At 39.4% G+C, this 17,752-nt stretch overlaps 1 protein-coding gene across 2 annotated transcripts in view; it reads left to right on the top strand.

The window, feature by feature from the left end:
- Positions 1-280: 280 nt before the first annotated feature.
- AEBP2 (AE binding protein 2) overlaps positions 281-17,752 on the top strand; it is a 67,945-nt gene continuing 50,473 nt past the window's right edge. The window contains exon 1 of one of the 2 annotated variants that reach the window (XM_012662801.1): positions 281-949. In XM_012662801.1, coding sequence (XP_012518255.1) covers positions 282-949 — 668 coding nt within the window. In that variant the 5' untranslated portion in view covers position 281. Of the gene's footprint in view, positions 950-1,155; positions 1,305-17,752 lie in introns of those variants that run through there. The other variant, XM_012662802.1, reaches the window with a different exon arrangement.

The raw sequence follows: 17,752 nt of genomic DNA, 5'->3' as shown, positions 1-17,752 counted from the left end.
GGAGGGGACGCGGGCGCGGAACTCGCGGCCCGGGGGAGGCGCCACCTCGTGCCGCCGCGCAGGCGCGCAGCCGTCTCCGCGTGAGTGCGCGCAGTCGCGCGCCTGTCCCCGCGCGGGCTCCGTAGCGCGTGTGCAGGCTGACGCAGCCCGCGGGCCCTCCTCCTGCTCTGCAGCGGCGTCGGCGGAGTTTTGGGCGTTTGGGAGGGGGCGAGGAAGCCAGAGTCGAGAGAGGGAGGCGGCGGCGGCGGCGGGGAGGAGGAGGAGGAGGAGCAGGCGCCGCCATGGCCGCCGCTATCACCGACATGGCCGACCTGGAGGAGCTCTCCCGCCTGAGCCCTCTGCCCCCCGGCAGCCCCGGCTCGGCGGCGCGGGGCCGGGTTGAGCCTCCGGAGGAGGAGGAGGAGGAGGAAGAGGAGGAGGAGGAGGCGGAGGCCGAGGCGGTGGCGGCGCTGCTGCTGAACGGCGGCGGCGGTGGGGGCGGTGGAGGCGGCGGCGGAGTGGGGGGCGGCGAGGCGGAGACGATGTCGGAGCCGAGCCCCGAGAGCGCCAGCCAGGCCGGGGAGGACGAGGACGAGGAGGACGAGGACGAGGAGGAGGAGGACGAGAGCAGCAGCAGCGGCGGGGGTGAGGAGGAGAGTAGCGCCGAGAGCCTGGTGGGCAGCAGCGGCGGGAGCAGCAGCGACGAGACGCGCTCGCTGAGCCCCGGCGCCGCCAGCAGCAGCAGCGGGGATGGGGACGGCAAGGAGGGCCTGGAGGAGCCCAAGGGACCGCGGGGCAGCCAGGGCGGCGGCGGGGGCGGCAGCAGTAGCAGCAGCGTCGTCTCCAGCGGCGGGGACGAGGGCTACGGGACCGGGGGAGGCGGAAGCAGCGCGACCTCCGGGGGCCGGCGAGGCAGCTTGGAGATGTCGTCGGATGGGGAGCCCCTGAGCCGCATGGACTCGGAGGACAGGTCAGTGCACTGAAGCGTTACCCCTTCCCCTCCCCTGTTGAACTCCCGGACCCCTCAGAGGGGACCAAGGGGACTTTTTGCTGCGATCCCCCCTGCTCCCCGAATCCTCGGCCCCTCCCCCAGGAGCTCAACTCGGAAATCGCTCGCTGCCGCCGCGCCCCTCTCGCAGCGGATAGCGGCTCCCAACTCTCAAACCATTTCCCCCCAACTCTCCTTTCCCCGCCCTCTTTCCCCTCGGCTCTGCACTCCTCGCGGACCTAAGGACAGCTCTCTAACTCGGTAACAATCCCCAAACAGGCCCAGATCCTCTGGCGGAGCAGAAGAGGGCCTTGATGTACACACCTCGGTACACAAGGTTAGCTTCATCCGACCGTGTTCGTGAGCACTTGTCAGAACTATAATTGACAAGTGTTTTCCAATATGGCTGGTCTCGCCTGGATTTAACAGAACTTCCTTGTCCAGGGAGGAGACCCCAACTATCACTTTTTTTTACTTAAACGAAAAAAAGGACTATTCTTTTGCATTTAAACCGTTGCTTCCCATATCTCTCATTTGTAGTCAATATTGTGGCTCCAATGTGATTTTAATTTTCCTATTTGTTTTGTGATCAAATCTGGGAGAAAGTTTAAAACCCGTATAAATCATTTGAAAAAGAATAGTGAATTGATGGCCTTTAAAATAAGTTTGCGGAATCGGAGAATTGGAATCATAAGAAAATACCGTCTTGAAGGTACAACATTAGTTTGTGGCTTAAAACATATAGTAATGCTTCAATGTGTGAGAGTTATGATTTTAGATGATAATATTTAAAGTCACGTATTGGATAGGTGTCTGAAGGAATTAGTATTATTTTTCTAAAGCTTATTAGAAATAACATGGAAACTGAAAAAATTCACGCCATTTTTTCAGGACATTTATTGTAATAGCACGTTTCAATTGTTCTATCATTACTTTTGATCTTCTTGGAAGATTCCATATTTTAGTTGATTTTTAATGTACTTTTAAAAAAAGAATCACGTCATGCATGTTATACTACTTCTAAAGTAAATTAGCGTTTATTTTGACCATCTGATGTTTTGACAAAATTTTTAACAGTTAATAGTGATTTGATTAAAAATTTAAGTATTCTAAAGTTCTAGGAATTCCAATTGTTAACTGATAAAAATGAACACTTTATATTTAATGCTACAAGGAATACAAAGCCTTGAATATTTTGAAAATTAGTGTTATATTCTGTTTGACGTTTACTTAACTCTAGTAAGAAAATATCTTAGATGGGGTAAAATAGACTGTACAAACCTTAGAAAAATTTTGCTGAACTGTATAGGCTAAGCAGGAAGGAGAACATCTTCAAGAAAATTAAAAATTGATGTGAACTATACAATGAAGCATGTGCTATTTATCATTTTATTATATCCTTCGCCGATATCCCTACATATTTGAAAGTTGACATTAGTTTGTGCAGTCTACCACAGTTTTTCATTTACCTGGTATACACACATACGCTTGCTTAGCACTGCATAATTTAAATGTCTCCTTTTCATTCTCACAACTATGTGCAAGATAGGTATTATTTTGATTTGCATTTAATAGGTGAAGAAGCAAGTTGAGTATCTTACTCAAGACTGTAAGTATAGTATGGAAATGTTGGAGCTGGATCTGTACAAAGATTTTCAAGTCCCCTGCTATTTCCACTTGACAAGAGTTATTCACCTTAAATAATGAGGGCTATGTGTCAGAGTTTTGTTTTTAGTTCATACCCATCTACTATATCACTTTAGGAGATGGAATTACTGGTTAAGTAGTTTTTGGGAAGTGGACTTTTGGCTTCATTTGAGATTTATTAGACATTTGGTTGAATATCTAATTTTTACATTGTATTTTAGAGTAAGGAGTAAAATATTGGTGTCCAGATAAGGTTAAAGCTTGATAACCAAGGGTACTTGCTTTTCTTAATGCTTAAGCATGAGAGACCACAAAGTACTGTTCTGATTTTACCATTTCAGAGTAATGGATTTGTCACTTGTATGAAAAAGCATTTTTACTATTGTAACTGGTTTGTGGTCTTGATAATCTTTTTTTTTTTTGAGACAGAGTCTCACTTTGTTGCCCAGGCTAGAGTGCCGTGGAGTCAGCCTAGCTCACAGCAACCTCAAACTCCTGGACTCAAGCAATCCTTCTGCCTCAGCCTCCGGAGTAGCTGGGACTACAGGCATGTGCCACCATGCCCGGCTAATTTTTTCTATATATTTTTCATTGTCCAGCTGATTTCTATTTTTTTTTTTTTTTAGTAGAGACGGGGTCTCGCTCTTGCTCAGGCTGGTCTCGAACTCCTGAGTGCAAACAATCCACCCGCCTGGGCCTCCCAGAGTGCTAGGATTACAGACATGAGCCACCGCGTGTGCCGGTCTTGATAATCTTAATTCTGAAATGCCTCTTTGTTGGCCTTTGAAGTTTTTTTCCCCCAAAGTTATTTTGTATTCAGAAAGGATCCATAATTAGTATAAACTGTCCTGCAGATCACACCAATCTATGTAGATTTTATAGATTGATTTCATTGTAGGAAATCTTTATTTTTGTAACTGATGGATATCATAGTTTTGAAGTACTTTAAAAAATTTTTAGGCATTCCTGTTATAAGGATTCTATTATCATTAGGATTTAATTTCTGTTAGAATGCCCATTCTGTTTTCCTGTCACTTTATGTTGCAGTTTTGAGTTTATCTGATATGCTTTAGAATTTTTTGAAATCTCATAAATATTTTTAATTTTAAGTGCTACTTTAAAAGAAATTAGATATAAAGACTTAGCTATTAGGCCACGGCACTCTAGCTGTGGCAACAGAGTGAGACTGTCTAAAAAAAAAAAAGACTTAGCTGTTAGAGATCATGGCCTAAGGTGTCTTTTACAAACGTATTGGGAAGTTGTGTGGTGAAAAGTGACTAATTTATAAAATAATTAAATGACACTTGATAGGAAAAAAGTTGATTCCCCACCCCTCCCAGGAGAAAGTTATTCAAAATCAGTGTAAATTCATAAGCATGTTTATCTTGGTAAATTTAGAAAATCTTGAAATTGATGTGTAATTGTACTTTTATTTTGGTTATAAAGATAGTAGAATTTTTTTTGAGGGGTATCTAGCCATGTGAAACCACTAAAAACTAGCTTTTCTTTTACTTCACACTTAAGCTTAAGTACTTTTTTTTGTCTTCAGTGAAGCTTAGGTACTTTTTAAAAAGTTACCCCTTTTAGGTTAATTTCAAAGGCTAAATTAACTTTAAAAAATCAAAAAAAATCTTAAACATCATTTTTTATTCCATATTTCCAACATAGTATCTATCATATAAAGAGTTTAAAAAATATTTCAATGAATGAGTCAACCAAAGAGTAATCAAATGTCAACACTTGTGGTGAACACAGATTGATACTGAAAAGTTATTGCCAAGAAAATAGAACACATGGTCTCACTTTCCAGTCGTGTAAATTAGCCTTTAAGTGGAATTTTAGAATTTAAAATGCCTATAAAATTAGTTTAAAAATTAGTACTAGCTGTTGAATCAGATAATACATAAAAGTACTCTTAGCTTCTTATCTGGATTAGGTGAGTTATAATAGCCTTTATTTGGTGGTTATTTGTCTTTATTTTATATGTTGTTTTTTTCCTTCCTCCTAGGATATAAGCCATGACTTACTTTGAAAGATTTAACTTAATCAGTTTCAACTACCTGCTTTTATCAGCCTTTCTGAATAAATCTAGATGTCAAGTGAAAAGTACATTCGTAAGAATGGGGGTGATGGGAAAGGCCATATACAGGTTGAGTATCCCTTATCTGAAATACTTGGGACCAGAAGTGTTTCAGATTTTGTGTTTTTTTAAAATTTTGGCATATTTGCATGTATATAATGAAATAAGCAATCCTCTTCATATACTTATTCCCACAGAAGTACTTAACGGTAAAAAATGTGACGTACCATTAATTCAGTGGAACAATAATACGTTTAGGGTAACTAAGCAGCACAGTAGCATCAGCAGACTACCTGTATCAGCTGTTAAACAACAGCAATAACAAACAGTGGCAGCCTTTGGATTTTGGAGTATTTTGGGTTTTTGGATTAGGAATGCACGACCTGTAGTATGGAAGTTATGGTCAGTTAAGGCCAGAGGCCCTTACCATCTCGTGGGTCAAAGTTTGGACTCCTAGCCCTGTGTGTTGCACACTTCGAGGTATAACTAAAATTGCTTCGATCTTGGGAAAACTGGTTTATATTGCCAATTTTCCCACTAGTGTGCTTGGAAAGATCTTTTTCTAGAGAAGCTAAACTTTTAAATCAGATTAGTGTTAGAAGACTGCATACTGAGGTTACTGTAAAGATTTATTAAGGATCTGTATGGTTGAGGCAATTAAAATACTTGTACCTGTAGTAGTGTTTTGTTCATACTTCATGCTGGAACTCCCTTTCACTAGGTAGCCATTTCAACACTAAAGCAAGTATTTATAGTCTGTAGAATTCATCTTTGGTCAGCTTCCCTTTTATTTATTTTAATTTTTATTATTTTTTTGAGAGACAGGATCTTGGTCTGTCCCTCATGCTGGAATGCAGTGGCATGATTATAGCTCACTGTAACCTCCAACTCCTGGACTCAAGTGATTCTCCAGCCTCATCCTCTGGAGTAGCTGGGACTACAGGCACGTGCCCACCATGCCTGGCTAATTTTTAAAATTTTTGTAGAGGTGGCTTTTACTATGTTGCCTAGACTGGTCTCGAACTGGCTTCCCAAAATGCTGGGATTACAGGCATGAGCCACTGCACCCAGACAGCTTCCCTCTTATTTTGGTTAAATTTAGGGAAAAGAGTTTCTAATGGGTCTGTTTTCATTGATAATATAGTGTAACTGTCAGCATGATAGGGCTCTGTGCTAAAAACAAAACAAAATGGCGATTAAAAAAACTTCAGATTTCAGGATTAAATTTATATGGAGAGATTCTAAGGAGCTATTTTATTAATATTTTTAAGAAACCTTAAGCTTATTTTTTTGGGTCAGCCTAAGAATCCTGTATGTAGGCTAGGTTGATACCAAACACAGGAATATCCTGTGTGCAAGGCTTTTTACTTTTACTGGGTATTGTGGGAGATAGGAAGTCAGAAATACTTCTACTTTATCCATCTTGTATATTGCTGTTAGAATTTTAATTACAAGGTGTATGTTTTGCCATAGCTCCTAGCAGAAAGCTGTAGTGTAAACAGAGATTTCATACCTTGCCTGTTGTGTTATTTATTGGTAGGTAACAATTTTCCCCAAATTTAGCTCCTTAAAGGCTCAGGGTCTTGTGAGGTTGCAGTGAAGATGTTAAGCACTGTGGTTATCTGAAGGCTTGACTGGGACTGCAAATGCAAGTCCGAGATGGCTCAGTTATTTATTTATTTATTTTCTTTCTTTAATTTTTTTTTTTTTTTTTGAGACAGAGTCTCACTCTGTTGTCCGTGCTACAGTGCCGGGGCATCAGCCTAGCTCCCAGTAGCCTCAAACTCCTGGGCTCAAACGATCCTTCTGCCTCAGCGTCCTGAGTAGCTGGGACTACAGGCATGCACCACTGTGCCCTGCTAATTTTTTCTGTTTTTAGTTGTTTGGCTAATTTCTTTCTATTTATGGTAGAGATAGGGTCTTGCTTTTGCTCAGGTTGGTCTCGAACTCCTGAGCTCAAGCAGTCCTCCTGCCTCAGCCTCCCAGAGTGGCTAGGATTACTGGCATGAGCCACTGTGCCTGGCTGGCTCAGTTATTTTTTTGCTATTCTTTTTTTAAGTTTATAAATGAAATGGGATCTTGCTGGTTGCCCAGGCTGGACTTGAACTCCTGGGCTTAAGCAACCTTTCTGCCTCAGCCTCTTGAGTAGTTGGGGTTGCAGGTATGTGCGCAGCTACTGACATGGCTCACTTACGTAGCTCTTGGGCAGGAGGCCTCAGTTAACTCACTAGCTCATTATCTCCATAGGGCCGTTAGTGTTTCCTCGTGACATAGGAGCTCATTTCCTACAGAGCAAGGAGGAAGCTATTACACAGTGCCTTTTTTATGACCTAAATACACCTGCTCATGTTTTCTTCTTCACATATTTTCACTTCGAAAATAAGCTTTTCCTGTTTTTCTTTGTATTCATACTCTCTGTTATATGATAATTGCTTCAAATATATGTTGACTGAGACAACTTTCTGTCCATCAGAATGCCACAGTGCATGCTTTCCTGGCCTCCTTAAACTTGGCTTTCTTTGTCCTTTTAATTCCTGTATTTGTATTTCTCCCTCCTCCTTCCCTCTGTTCTGTAGGTGGAGGAATATAGAATAGTGCAGTGTAAGGCTGGGCATGTTGGTTCACCCCTATAATCCCAGTACTTTGGAAGGCTGAGGCAGGAGGATCGCTTGAGGCCAGGAGTTTGAGACAGTCCGGGCAACATAGAAAGATCCTTTCTCTACCAAAAAAAAGGAATATTGTGGTGTAAAGAGTTTGTAATCTGAAGTCAGAGGACGCAATTCAGGTCTCAATATTGCTACCTTTATTATGATTTTTTTTTTTTTTTTTTGAGACAGAGTCTCACTCTTTTTGCCCGGGCTAGAGTGAGTGCCGTGGCGTCAGCCTAGCTCACAGCAACCTCATACTCCTGGGCTCAAGCAATCCTACTGCCTCAGCCTCCCGAGTAGCTGGGACTACAGGCATGCGCCACCATGCCTGGCTAATTTTTGTATATATTTTTAGTTGGCCGATTAATTTCTTTCTAATTTTAATAGAGGCGGGGTCTCGCTCTTGCTCAGGCTGGTCTGGAACTCCTGAGCTCAAACAATCCGCCCACCTCGGCCTCCCAGAGAGCTAGGATTACAGGCGTGAGCCACTACGCCCGGCCTGCTACCTTTATTATGATTTTGAGTAATGTCTTTGAACCTTAGTTCCTCAGCTGCAAAACAGAGTTAGGTCTTACCTTGAAGTGTTGTTCTAAAGTTCAAGTGAAATAATTTCTGTTAAAGAGCCAGGTGGACTATTTTGAAGAATCCATGTTACTTGAATGCTTGCTTCATCTTTTTTTGTTGTAAAATGGTATTTTTGAGGGCAAGGACAGTTCACACATTTAGATCTTTCTTTTTCTATTATTTTTTTTGAGACAGGGTTTCACTCTGTCACACAGGCTGGAGTACAGTAGCTTGAGCACAGCTTACTGCAACCTTGAACTCCCAGGCTCAAGTAATCCTTTCTCTCAGCCTCTTAAGTAGGTGGGACTACAGGCGCATGTTACCACAGCTGGCTAGTCCTTTTACTTTTTGTAAAGACAGGGTCTTGCTGTGTTGCCCAGGGTGGTCTCAAACTCCTGGCCTCAGGTCGTCCCCCCACCTAGGCCTCCCAGAGTGCTGGGATTACAGGCGTGAGCTGCTGTGCCTGGCCACATTTAGATCTAGGTACCTAACATAATACCTTGGGTATGATGAATACTCAGTTAATCATTAGCATTAGGCTGAAATACCAACAATAGGTTTTATTTCATGTTGTCTTACTACTTCAAGTCTCGCATCTGTAAATAATAGTTCCTATCCTATAATATTGTTACATGGATTGTGTGTAGAGTATTTGGCACACATTTTAGTAAGCATTTACTATGTGATACATGTTTATTCTACAGTTGTATACAGAATCCCTGTTATGTGCCAGATACTATCCTAGGTGTTAGAGATACAGCATTGGATAAAAGAAGGCCTTGACCTCATGGATGGCAGAGACAGACATTGCACAAATGAGTTGATAAAACTAGTAATGAGCTACTGCTATTGTTGTGAAGTAGTATAAGATCTGGAATGCCAAAAAGTACTATACCAAGCGTTAAATGTGTGGCAAGGATCTGCAAATGAATGCTGCAGAAATCTGCAAAAGGATGTGGTGGACCAAATATTTCATTACAAAATCTACATTTTAATCAGTTTCCTTTAGCACATATGTCTATTCTGTGGTGGGCCTAAAAGGCTTCATACTCCTTTTAATTATTTTTAATATGTAGGTGAAGTTAGTTATCTATTATTAGTAAAAAGCTTTGGAATATGTTTTCCAGTAATGGTAATGGATTTGCAGTGATCTAACCACATGTTGAGTTCATTCTTGTGACTGGTAATTTGCATTTGTGAAAGTAATAATTATATTGGTCTTAAACCCAAATGGACAGCTGGGCCCAGTGGCATATGCCTGTATTCCCAGCTGCTTGGAGTCCGAGGTGGGAGAATCGCTTGAGCCTAGGAGTTCAAACCCAGTAGCCTGGGCAATGTAGTGAGACCCCCATCTCTTAAAAAAAAACAACCAAAAAAAACTAAACAGTTTTGGGTGTGGATAGGCAATTACGTGATGCTTGAATGTTTTCAAAAAGTCATTTATTGAGCATTTAGAGATAGCTAACATTGTGCCTTGTTTAGCGATAAGAAAGAAATGTGATGATACCTCCTCAGATATTTAGTTTTTAAAGACAAGACTAAAGAAATGATTGCATTATTTTTAATTTTTTCCTATAAATTGTAATGCAGTGCATTAGAACTGGAGAATATTGTATACTCAGAGACTAAAGATTTCTTGGGAGAGGGGATGGATTTTAGGGTTAGATGAGTGATGAGAGAATTCTAGAAAGCGTGACTGAAACACATAGGCAGGAATGAGCCTGGCATGTTGAGTAGACCTCCTACCTAGATCTGAGGACGCACATTGGAACTGGGAAATAAGAATTAATGGCTAAAGTGGGGCCTTTGCTACCAACACAAGTGTGCACATTTCTCAGTGTAGGTTAGGGAATGAAATCCTTTGGCTTCTCTCCACCTTCTGTCTTTGTAGCTCCTAGTTCATGTTCAGGTCTTACCTTCAACATTTTCTCAGGCAGTCTATTCTTTTTTTTTTTTTTTTTGAGACAGAGTGTCACTCTTTTGCCCAGGCTAGAGTGAGTGCCGTGGCATCAACCTAGCTGACAGCAACCTCAAACTCCTGGGCTCAAGCCTCAGGCTCCCGAGTAGCTGAGACTACAGACATGCGCCACCATGCCCGGGCTAATTTTTCTATATATTTTTAGTTGTCCAATTAATTTCTTTCTATTTTTAGTAGAGACGGGGTCTCGCTCTTGCTCAGGCTGGTCTCGAACTCCTGAGCTCAAACAATCTGCCCGCCTCGGCCTCCCAGAGAGCTAGAATTACAGGTGTGAGCCACTGCGCCCGGCCTCAGGCAGTCTATTCTTGGTTCTTTGTTAGACATTGCCAGCACTCTTGAGTTCTTCATTCCCCTTATCACAATTTGGGTAATTGTTTATTGTTTATATTGTATCTTCTGCTGTACTGTGGGCTCCTTGAGAAGAAGAGCCGTGTCTGTCTTGATCGCACTCTTATTCGTAGTGCCTTGCACAGTACTCGACACACATTTTAGGTATTCTTAAGTACATTTTGGGTGAATGATGAAACTCATGTGTTACAGGATAATTGATACGTGGCAAAGGTAGAGAAGAAGTTTGGGTGCTGGGAAACCAATTAGGAGGTAGTAGTAGTATAGGTGTGAACAGAAGAGACTTGAGCTGGGGTATAGGTTGAGGGAGAAAGTTGTAATGCTTGGGAAGCTGAATCAAAGGAAAGAAAAGCTAATTTCCTTGCACATTCTGTAGGAAAAGTATTATGTTATTAGTTCTGAATGCAAAGTTTTTTCTTGAGGATTTAATTGGAACAATAGTTTATTTATTTCTGGTCACACTCATCACTAAAATAAATCAAGTAGTGAAAGAGCATGGATGTTTGAGATAGAAAGATTTGGGTTAATTTAACTTCTGAGAAGTTTCCTTATCTGTAAAATAGGAGCAGTATCTTTGTGGCAGGATTAAGTGAGATGGTGTATGTAAAGAGCTTAGGGCTGTATTTAATTCATAGTCATTTATTTTCCCATTTCTCATGCAAGATGTGTGGTGGAAAGAATACTCCAGTGAGGATAAGTGATGAGTATTATTGTAGTCTTTGCTTTATTTGAGACTGCCTTCAGGAACTTTAGCAAATTATTTCATTTCCCTGAACCTCAGATTGATTTTTTTTCTTAAAAATGAAGGTTTTTGACAAAACAATAAAGTAATTTGAAGCTCAGATGCGAAGATTCTGCTGTAGACTTGGCAAGTACTTTAAATGAAGTTAAACAGGTAATATATTCTATCCTGTAGACAAACCCAGAATATTGCCAAATGCGGCTTTGCTCTATTCAGGATCTCAAGGATACTTTAGGTAGGTTCTTCTGGGTTTAAAACTCACAATATTTCTATTTCATATTTATGGTGTTGTATTGAAATACCCATTTGTGTTTGTGTCTTCCAGGTTATAACATTTTTAAGATTAAAGATCAGGTCTTGTTTTTATACTTCCAGAATTTTGCTACCATACTCAGTATACTACCTATATTCAGGAACTTAGTAATTGATTGAATTCAACTTAATGTGGAAATATCTGATGCATATTTCTTCTTTCTGAGTGTCGTTAGTGTGGCTGATGAAACAACAAAAGAGAACCATTCTTATATAAGTGCCTCATACAAGTGGAATCATGCAGAATTGGTCTTTTTGTGACTGGCTTACTTCACTTAGTGTAATGTCCTCAAGGTTCATCCATGTTGTAGCATATGTCAGAATTTCCTTTTTAAGGCTGAATAATACTTGGTTGTATTTATATATCACATTTTACTTATGCATTCATCTGTCAGTGGTCATTTCGGTTGTTTCCACATTTTAGCTGTTGTGAAAAATGCTGCAATGAACATGAGTATACAGATATCTTTATTTATTTATTTATTTATTTATTTTTTGGAAATAGAGTCTTGCTCTCTCTCCTGGACTAGAGTGCTCTGGTGTCAGCCTAGCTCACAGCAACCTCAAACTCTTGGGCTCAAGTGATCCTTTTGCCTCAGCTTCCCAAGAAGCTGAGACTACAGGTGTGTGCCACCACGCCTGGCTAATTTCTTCTATTTTTAGTAGAGACAGGATCTCCCTCTTGCTCAGGCTGGTTTCGAACTCCTGAGCTCAAGGGATTCTCGTGCCTTGGCCTCCCAGAGTGCTAGGATTACAGGTGTGAGCCACCACGCCGGGCCCCTGACTTACTTTCTTATTTTCATTTATAGTTTGATTTCCTAGAAAAATGAAGAATTACCAATTAGAGAAAAACACTGAGATTTTAGAATATTAGTATTTTTCAGCAAAACATTTATTAATTCATTTCTAATTGATAAGATTATTGTCACTACTTTTTATAAATACTTTTTAAAATACTGAGAGTGGATGAATTGGCAATAGATTTTTTTTTTTGGTGTTTTAAATTTATCTTGGAAATTAGTCACTTCAGCATGTCTTTTGAGATGTTGAGTCAAGAACGACTGTAGTCATTCTTTTTAGACACATGTATACCGAAATCATCTGATTAGATAATTTTTATGATTTAATACTAACTTTTAAAAAAACTTAAATGGCTTCTTTATAAAATGAGTGTTATCCTTCATAGCAGATTTTTTTTTATGTATAATACCATCTTTGTGTACACATTTTTTTGGAAATCTCTTTAAGAAGATAAAAGATAACTCCTTATAGTGTAATTGTATTGAAGTAGAATGTTTCTAGTATTACAGTCTTTTTGAAGATACTGTTTGCTTGCTGATCTCTTCAGCTGAATGAAAAATGTGGATGGAGTAATCTTTAAGCACAATAGATTTGGGATGAAAACAAACTTAATGTGCACAGTGGTTAAAAAAGAATGTAGCCTACTTGTTTTCCATACACTATATTTCATCATTATTGCATAAAGTCCCTTTTGGCCAATTTAGTGAATGTTGCTGGGTCTTGGGGAAAAAAATGTTCTGTTTTTATCCAGAGAAATAATTGTGGGGTTAGAGAGTAGTCTTTTTCTTGATTAGAAAAATCTATTTTAGCCTTTTAAATTGCACTGATAATGGCTTGTAATTATAGTAATAATAGTAATAATAATATCTTGATTTTGGCTAATGATTTTTAGTGTGCCTCCAATTAATTTTTATGATTATCTCAGTGTGACAAAGCTATATATTTTACTTGCCCTAAAAATCCTACTTAAATTTGTTACTAAAAACTAGGAGCGTTTATTATGTGCAAGGCACTAGCTAGGTTTGGGAGTTTACTCTGAATAGAGAGGTTTATAGGTGATTCACAGTACAAATTAACTGGATCATAAGGGAACTGAATTACTTCCACCTTAGGTGAATAGGAGGGGCTTTAGGGAATTTAACTTACAACATACATATATAAAACATAATAAATAGGCACTTGTCTTTACTTTTTTTCCTAATTGTTTCTGAGTGTAAAGACCTAAAAGCCTGTAGTACTACAGCAGTTTGGAAAGCAAAGCCAGGCAGCCTTACAGAAATCTTCTGTCTAAATTCCTTAATCCTGTTTAAGACTAGCTTCATAACTTACTGTTTGTCCTTGATAAATAGAAAGTAAAGTGATTACCACTTGTCCTTGGAATGAAATATTTGGAGTTGGATTTTATGTTGACATTATCAGGTTCAAATCTGTTTCAGTACTAAATTTGGGACAGTTTCTACCTGAGGACAGTGTTGCTTTTCTGTGACTGACCTTGAATTAATTTTTATGACTTGTGGGAATGAAATTTAATAGTTTTATCTTGTTAGTAAAATTGTCTGCCCAAATAAGTCAAATTATATGTATGTGTTTTGTGTGTATGTAGTATGGATGTACAAAACCAAAGGAACTTGTGTTTGTGTGGTTCACTAGATGAAACTGAGTGTCATTTTGATGTATATTATAGCCTGTATTTCATTTATTTCTTAAATCAGTAATTTGTTCTGATTTCTCCTTTGAATGTATAGCAGTGTGGTAATTAAATTTTTTGGCATTAATATTTTGCACTTGTTTGACTATGGACAAGTCACATATCTTTTGTGTCTCAGTTTCTCTATCTGTAAAATGAGAATATTAATAATTATAGAGTTATCGTAAGCATTAAATGAGTTTATATATGTCAAGCATCGTTCCAGTGCATGACAACGCACTCCAACCAACATTTAGTGGCTTAAAATAATAGCTTTTGCTTATGAATCTGCGATGTGGGCCGGGCCCAGCAGGGTCAGCTTATTTCTGCTCTACTTGGTATCAGCTTGTGGAGCAGCTCAAAGGCTGGGGACTGAGATCAGAAAGCTCACTGACTCGTTTCAGTATGTCACATGTCTGGTGCCTGGGCTGGAAAGACTCAGCACAGCTGGGGGCAGGAACAGCTGGGGCTTCTCAAGCATCTCTCTCTAGCTCTGTGTATGTTCTTCACAGGATCTCTTCAACATGGTGATTGCAGGGGAGCCAGGTTTCTTACCAGCAGTCCCCAACTTTTTTTGGCACCGGGAACTGGTTTGATGGAAGATAGTTTTTCCATGGGGGGTGGGTGGTGTGGAGGCGAACTTAGGCAGTGATGCCAGCAATGGAGAGTGGCTATAAATATAGGTGAAGCTTCCCTGCTGTGCATCCCCTCCACCCCCCGCCCCAACTTTTGTGGAAGACAGGAGGACAAATTTTCCACAGACTGGGTGGGGGGCTGTGCTGTAGCTCTGTGGCCCAGTCCCTAACAGGCCAGTACTGGTTGGAGGCTGGGGGGTTGGGACTGCAGTCTTAAGTGGTAGTGCAGGACTCCCAGATTGTGTGTTTCAAGAGAGAGCCAGGCTGAAACTTTATGATTTACTCTGGAAGTTTGCAGTATGGGCTCAAGTGATCCGCTGGCCTCCCCTACCTGGGACTACAGGTGAGCACCACCATGCTTGGCTAATTTTTAAAAATGTTTCGTAGAGACAGGGCCTTGCTCTGTTGCCCAGGCTGGAGTACAGTGGCTATTCACAGGCGTGATCACAGCATAGTGCAGCCTTGAACTCCTGGGCTGAAGCAATATCACCCACTCCCTCATCACCATGCCCAGCATGAAAGTGTCCGTCTTTTAAAAATACAGCCTGACACTAGCACAAAGAACAGTGTAGGACATATAGCAGACACAGTGCCAGCTGTTATAAGAAGTGGGAGGTAAAATTTAGAGTGCCTTTTGTGTAAATTTTCATGTAGTAAGTCAAATAATCCTTTTTTTTTTCTTTAAGAAAGAGAACATGTCATAGGCAAGGTTCATAGTTTTCTTGAAGTACCTGTTTCTTTCAACTGGTTCAGTTTTAGCTTTTTATTCCTTTGATAAGCCTAGAATCAGTAGCAGGGCACATAATTATGGAGATGAGAAATGGGATGGATAACTCAAGAGTTTTCACTTTTGAAGTTTTGTATCATCAGGTGCAACTTCAGACTTTCCAAGATATAGGGGATTCTTAAATGCTTTACAATGTTTTGAATTTTAACCTTTAATAATTTTGATTATAATTGTTAGAGACACATAGTGTAATTTTTCTAGTAGTGAGTGGCAGTTTTATAGATGAAAGGAATATCACCTGTTGCCAAATGATAGTTTGCTTCTTCTATGATTAGGTTAAGAATCTCTGTATGGTTGTGATGTTGCTTGCCTGTAATTTGATAAATATGATATGGAAAACTATATATTCTTATTTCTAGCCAAAGCTTTTTACTAATTACAAAGTAAAACTAAGTTTATAATGCTCATTCTGATGCTCTGTTAAATGTTCCTTAGACCAGTAGAATTTTTGTCTTCCTCTCATGCCATTCGCCTCATTCCATGTGAAGACCCATGCTCCATTCCTGAAGAATTAGAATTATAGAATATTTGTTTTATAATCACTGGGATACAAACTGAACTGAAGACTTCCTAAAGATTATGTGTTTTTCATTGATAGAACAAAAATAAAATAGCTTTGATGCTTAGGGATTAGGAAGGTTCTTATGTGGAGCCTCAAATCAGTAACTTCTAGATCCTGAGGAAAGTGGTTAGACTTTTTGATCATCATGTTTTTCTTCTTCATTCTTGAAATTTATGGTGCCTTTTATTCTTTCTGTCATTTACTCTGTATATAACATAGTTTAGTGGTTTCTAACTTTTTAGTGTGAAAGTACTACATTTCACAGTTAGTAGTTGACAGTTTTTATGTCTGTTGAGAGAATAAGCAATCTAAAAACAGTTGACAGACTTTGAGTAATGGATGAACCTTTTTTCCTAAGTGAGTATTTATATGGAACCCCAATGCATAAGACAGATTAAAATGGTATTTTATTGTAGTTTATTTTTTATAAGTTTAATACTTTAACATTAATTTATAAAGATAAGAACAGTAAGGCTTTTTAGATGAATCTAAATTTGAAGTGGGCATTTGTGGACAATACAGTTTATGTCAGTTTTAGTGTCCAATTTATTTACTTCGGCGACTTCTGAAAATCTGATTTGCAGATATAGACAGTTTGCCTTGCAGTCTCCTCGTATACCTCAATTCTACTGATCTAGAGCTGTGAAAGAGAATTACTAATAAGGAAATTTTATTTGCAAGATACCATTGCTTAATAACCTTAATTATTTTGACTTCATGTCACAAATGTCTAAGTGACCAGAACCTCAGACTTAAGCACTAAAACTCTAATATTGTTTCATATCAACCATTAATTGTACTTCCCTCTTCCCCCCACCAGACATACACCTGGCTAGTCCTTTAGGAGAGGAGAGCGTGCAGCAAGTAACTGAATCTGCTTGGAAGGTGTTTAATTGATTAAGGCATAAGGTGTATGATTTGCAGGAATTATTTTGTGTGAATGGACATGCGACATGTGAAGGCTTAGTGTGGTGGAAACACCAGTGCAGAGCTGTAGCTTTTTTAATCAATGACATATTTATAGGAAATTCTGATATTTTAATTTTTTTTGAGTGTCAATAAATTATACTTGATTTCAGATTATATGCTCATTCCCTTCAGGTCTTCTATCCTCCTTTAAAGTTAGACATTTCACTTCAGCAGCACATATACTGAAAAAGTAGTTAGACATTTTAGTAGCCTTGACCTCGTTTAAGAGGCAGGGGGAAGAAGTGAAGGACTCAGAGTTGCCAAAGAAAATCTACAACACAAATGGATTTTCTAGAAGACTGCTGATGAGACTGACCCTATCCATTTGACCTCAGACCGAATTTCAAATTCAACAGTTAACCTTAGAATAAAATAAAAATATTCCGGTTCAGAAACATTCTTTCCAGTTTTAGGGAGGCATTCAGATTTCGCTGTGGATATAGCCTAGATCAGTGGTTCTCAACCTTTTTGGTCTTAGGACCCCTTTACTTTCTAATTTTTACTGAAGAATATGAATTATATTTCATTATTTTTTCGGCGGAGGAAGTCTTCCGGTAAGGACCAGAAAACCTGCTAGACAGATTCTAAAAGAGCTGTAACACTTGAATTATGTTTCAATAAGGCAGTTAAAGTTAAATTGAGAACCCTGCTTCCTTAAAAAAAAAAAAAAGTTATTCAAGAAACCAAAGAGCTTTTGCTTATGTGGGTTATACTTATCACCAGTACAGGTTTAGACCTTAAAACTGAGAACTTTAAAAAAATTAATTAAAAAATAATTACATGTAACATAAATAATGTTTTAGATGAAAAATAACTTTTCCAGATTAAAATCCAAGAGTGGCATTGTTTCATACTTAATGTCTTTAATATCTATCTGGTTTAACAGAAGACAGCTGGCTTCTGATATCTTCTGCATTCATTCTGTTGGAAAATTTTTTTGTTTGAACTATGTGGGAAAAATCTGGCCTCACACAGATATTTAGTTGGAAAAGAGAGTTGTATTTTTTTTTTTTTTTTTTTTTTTT

This window comes from Propithecus coquereli, unplaced genomic scaffold, assembly GCF_000956105.1.
Source record: "Propithecus coquereli isolate 6110/MARCELLA unplaced genomic scaffold, Pcoq_1.0 Scaffold78, whole genome shotgun sequence".
In the NCBI taxonomy this organism is placed as follows: Eukaryota; Metazoa; Chordata; class Mammalia; order Primates; family Indriidae; genus Propithecus; species Propithecus coquereli.
This window is presented reverse-complemented; position numbering and strand designations above follow the sequence as displayed.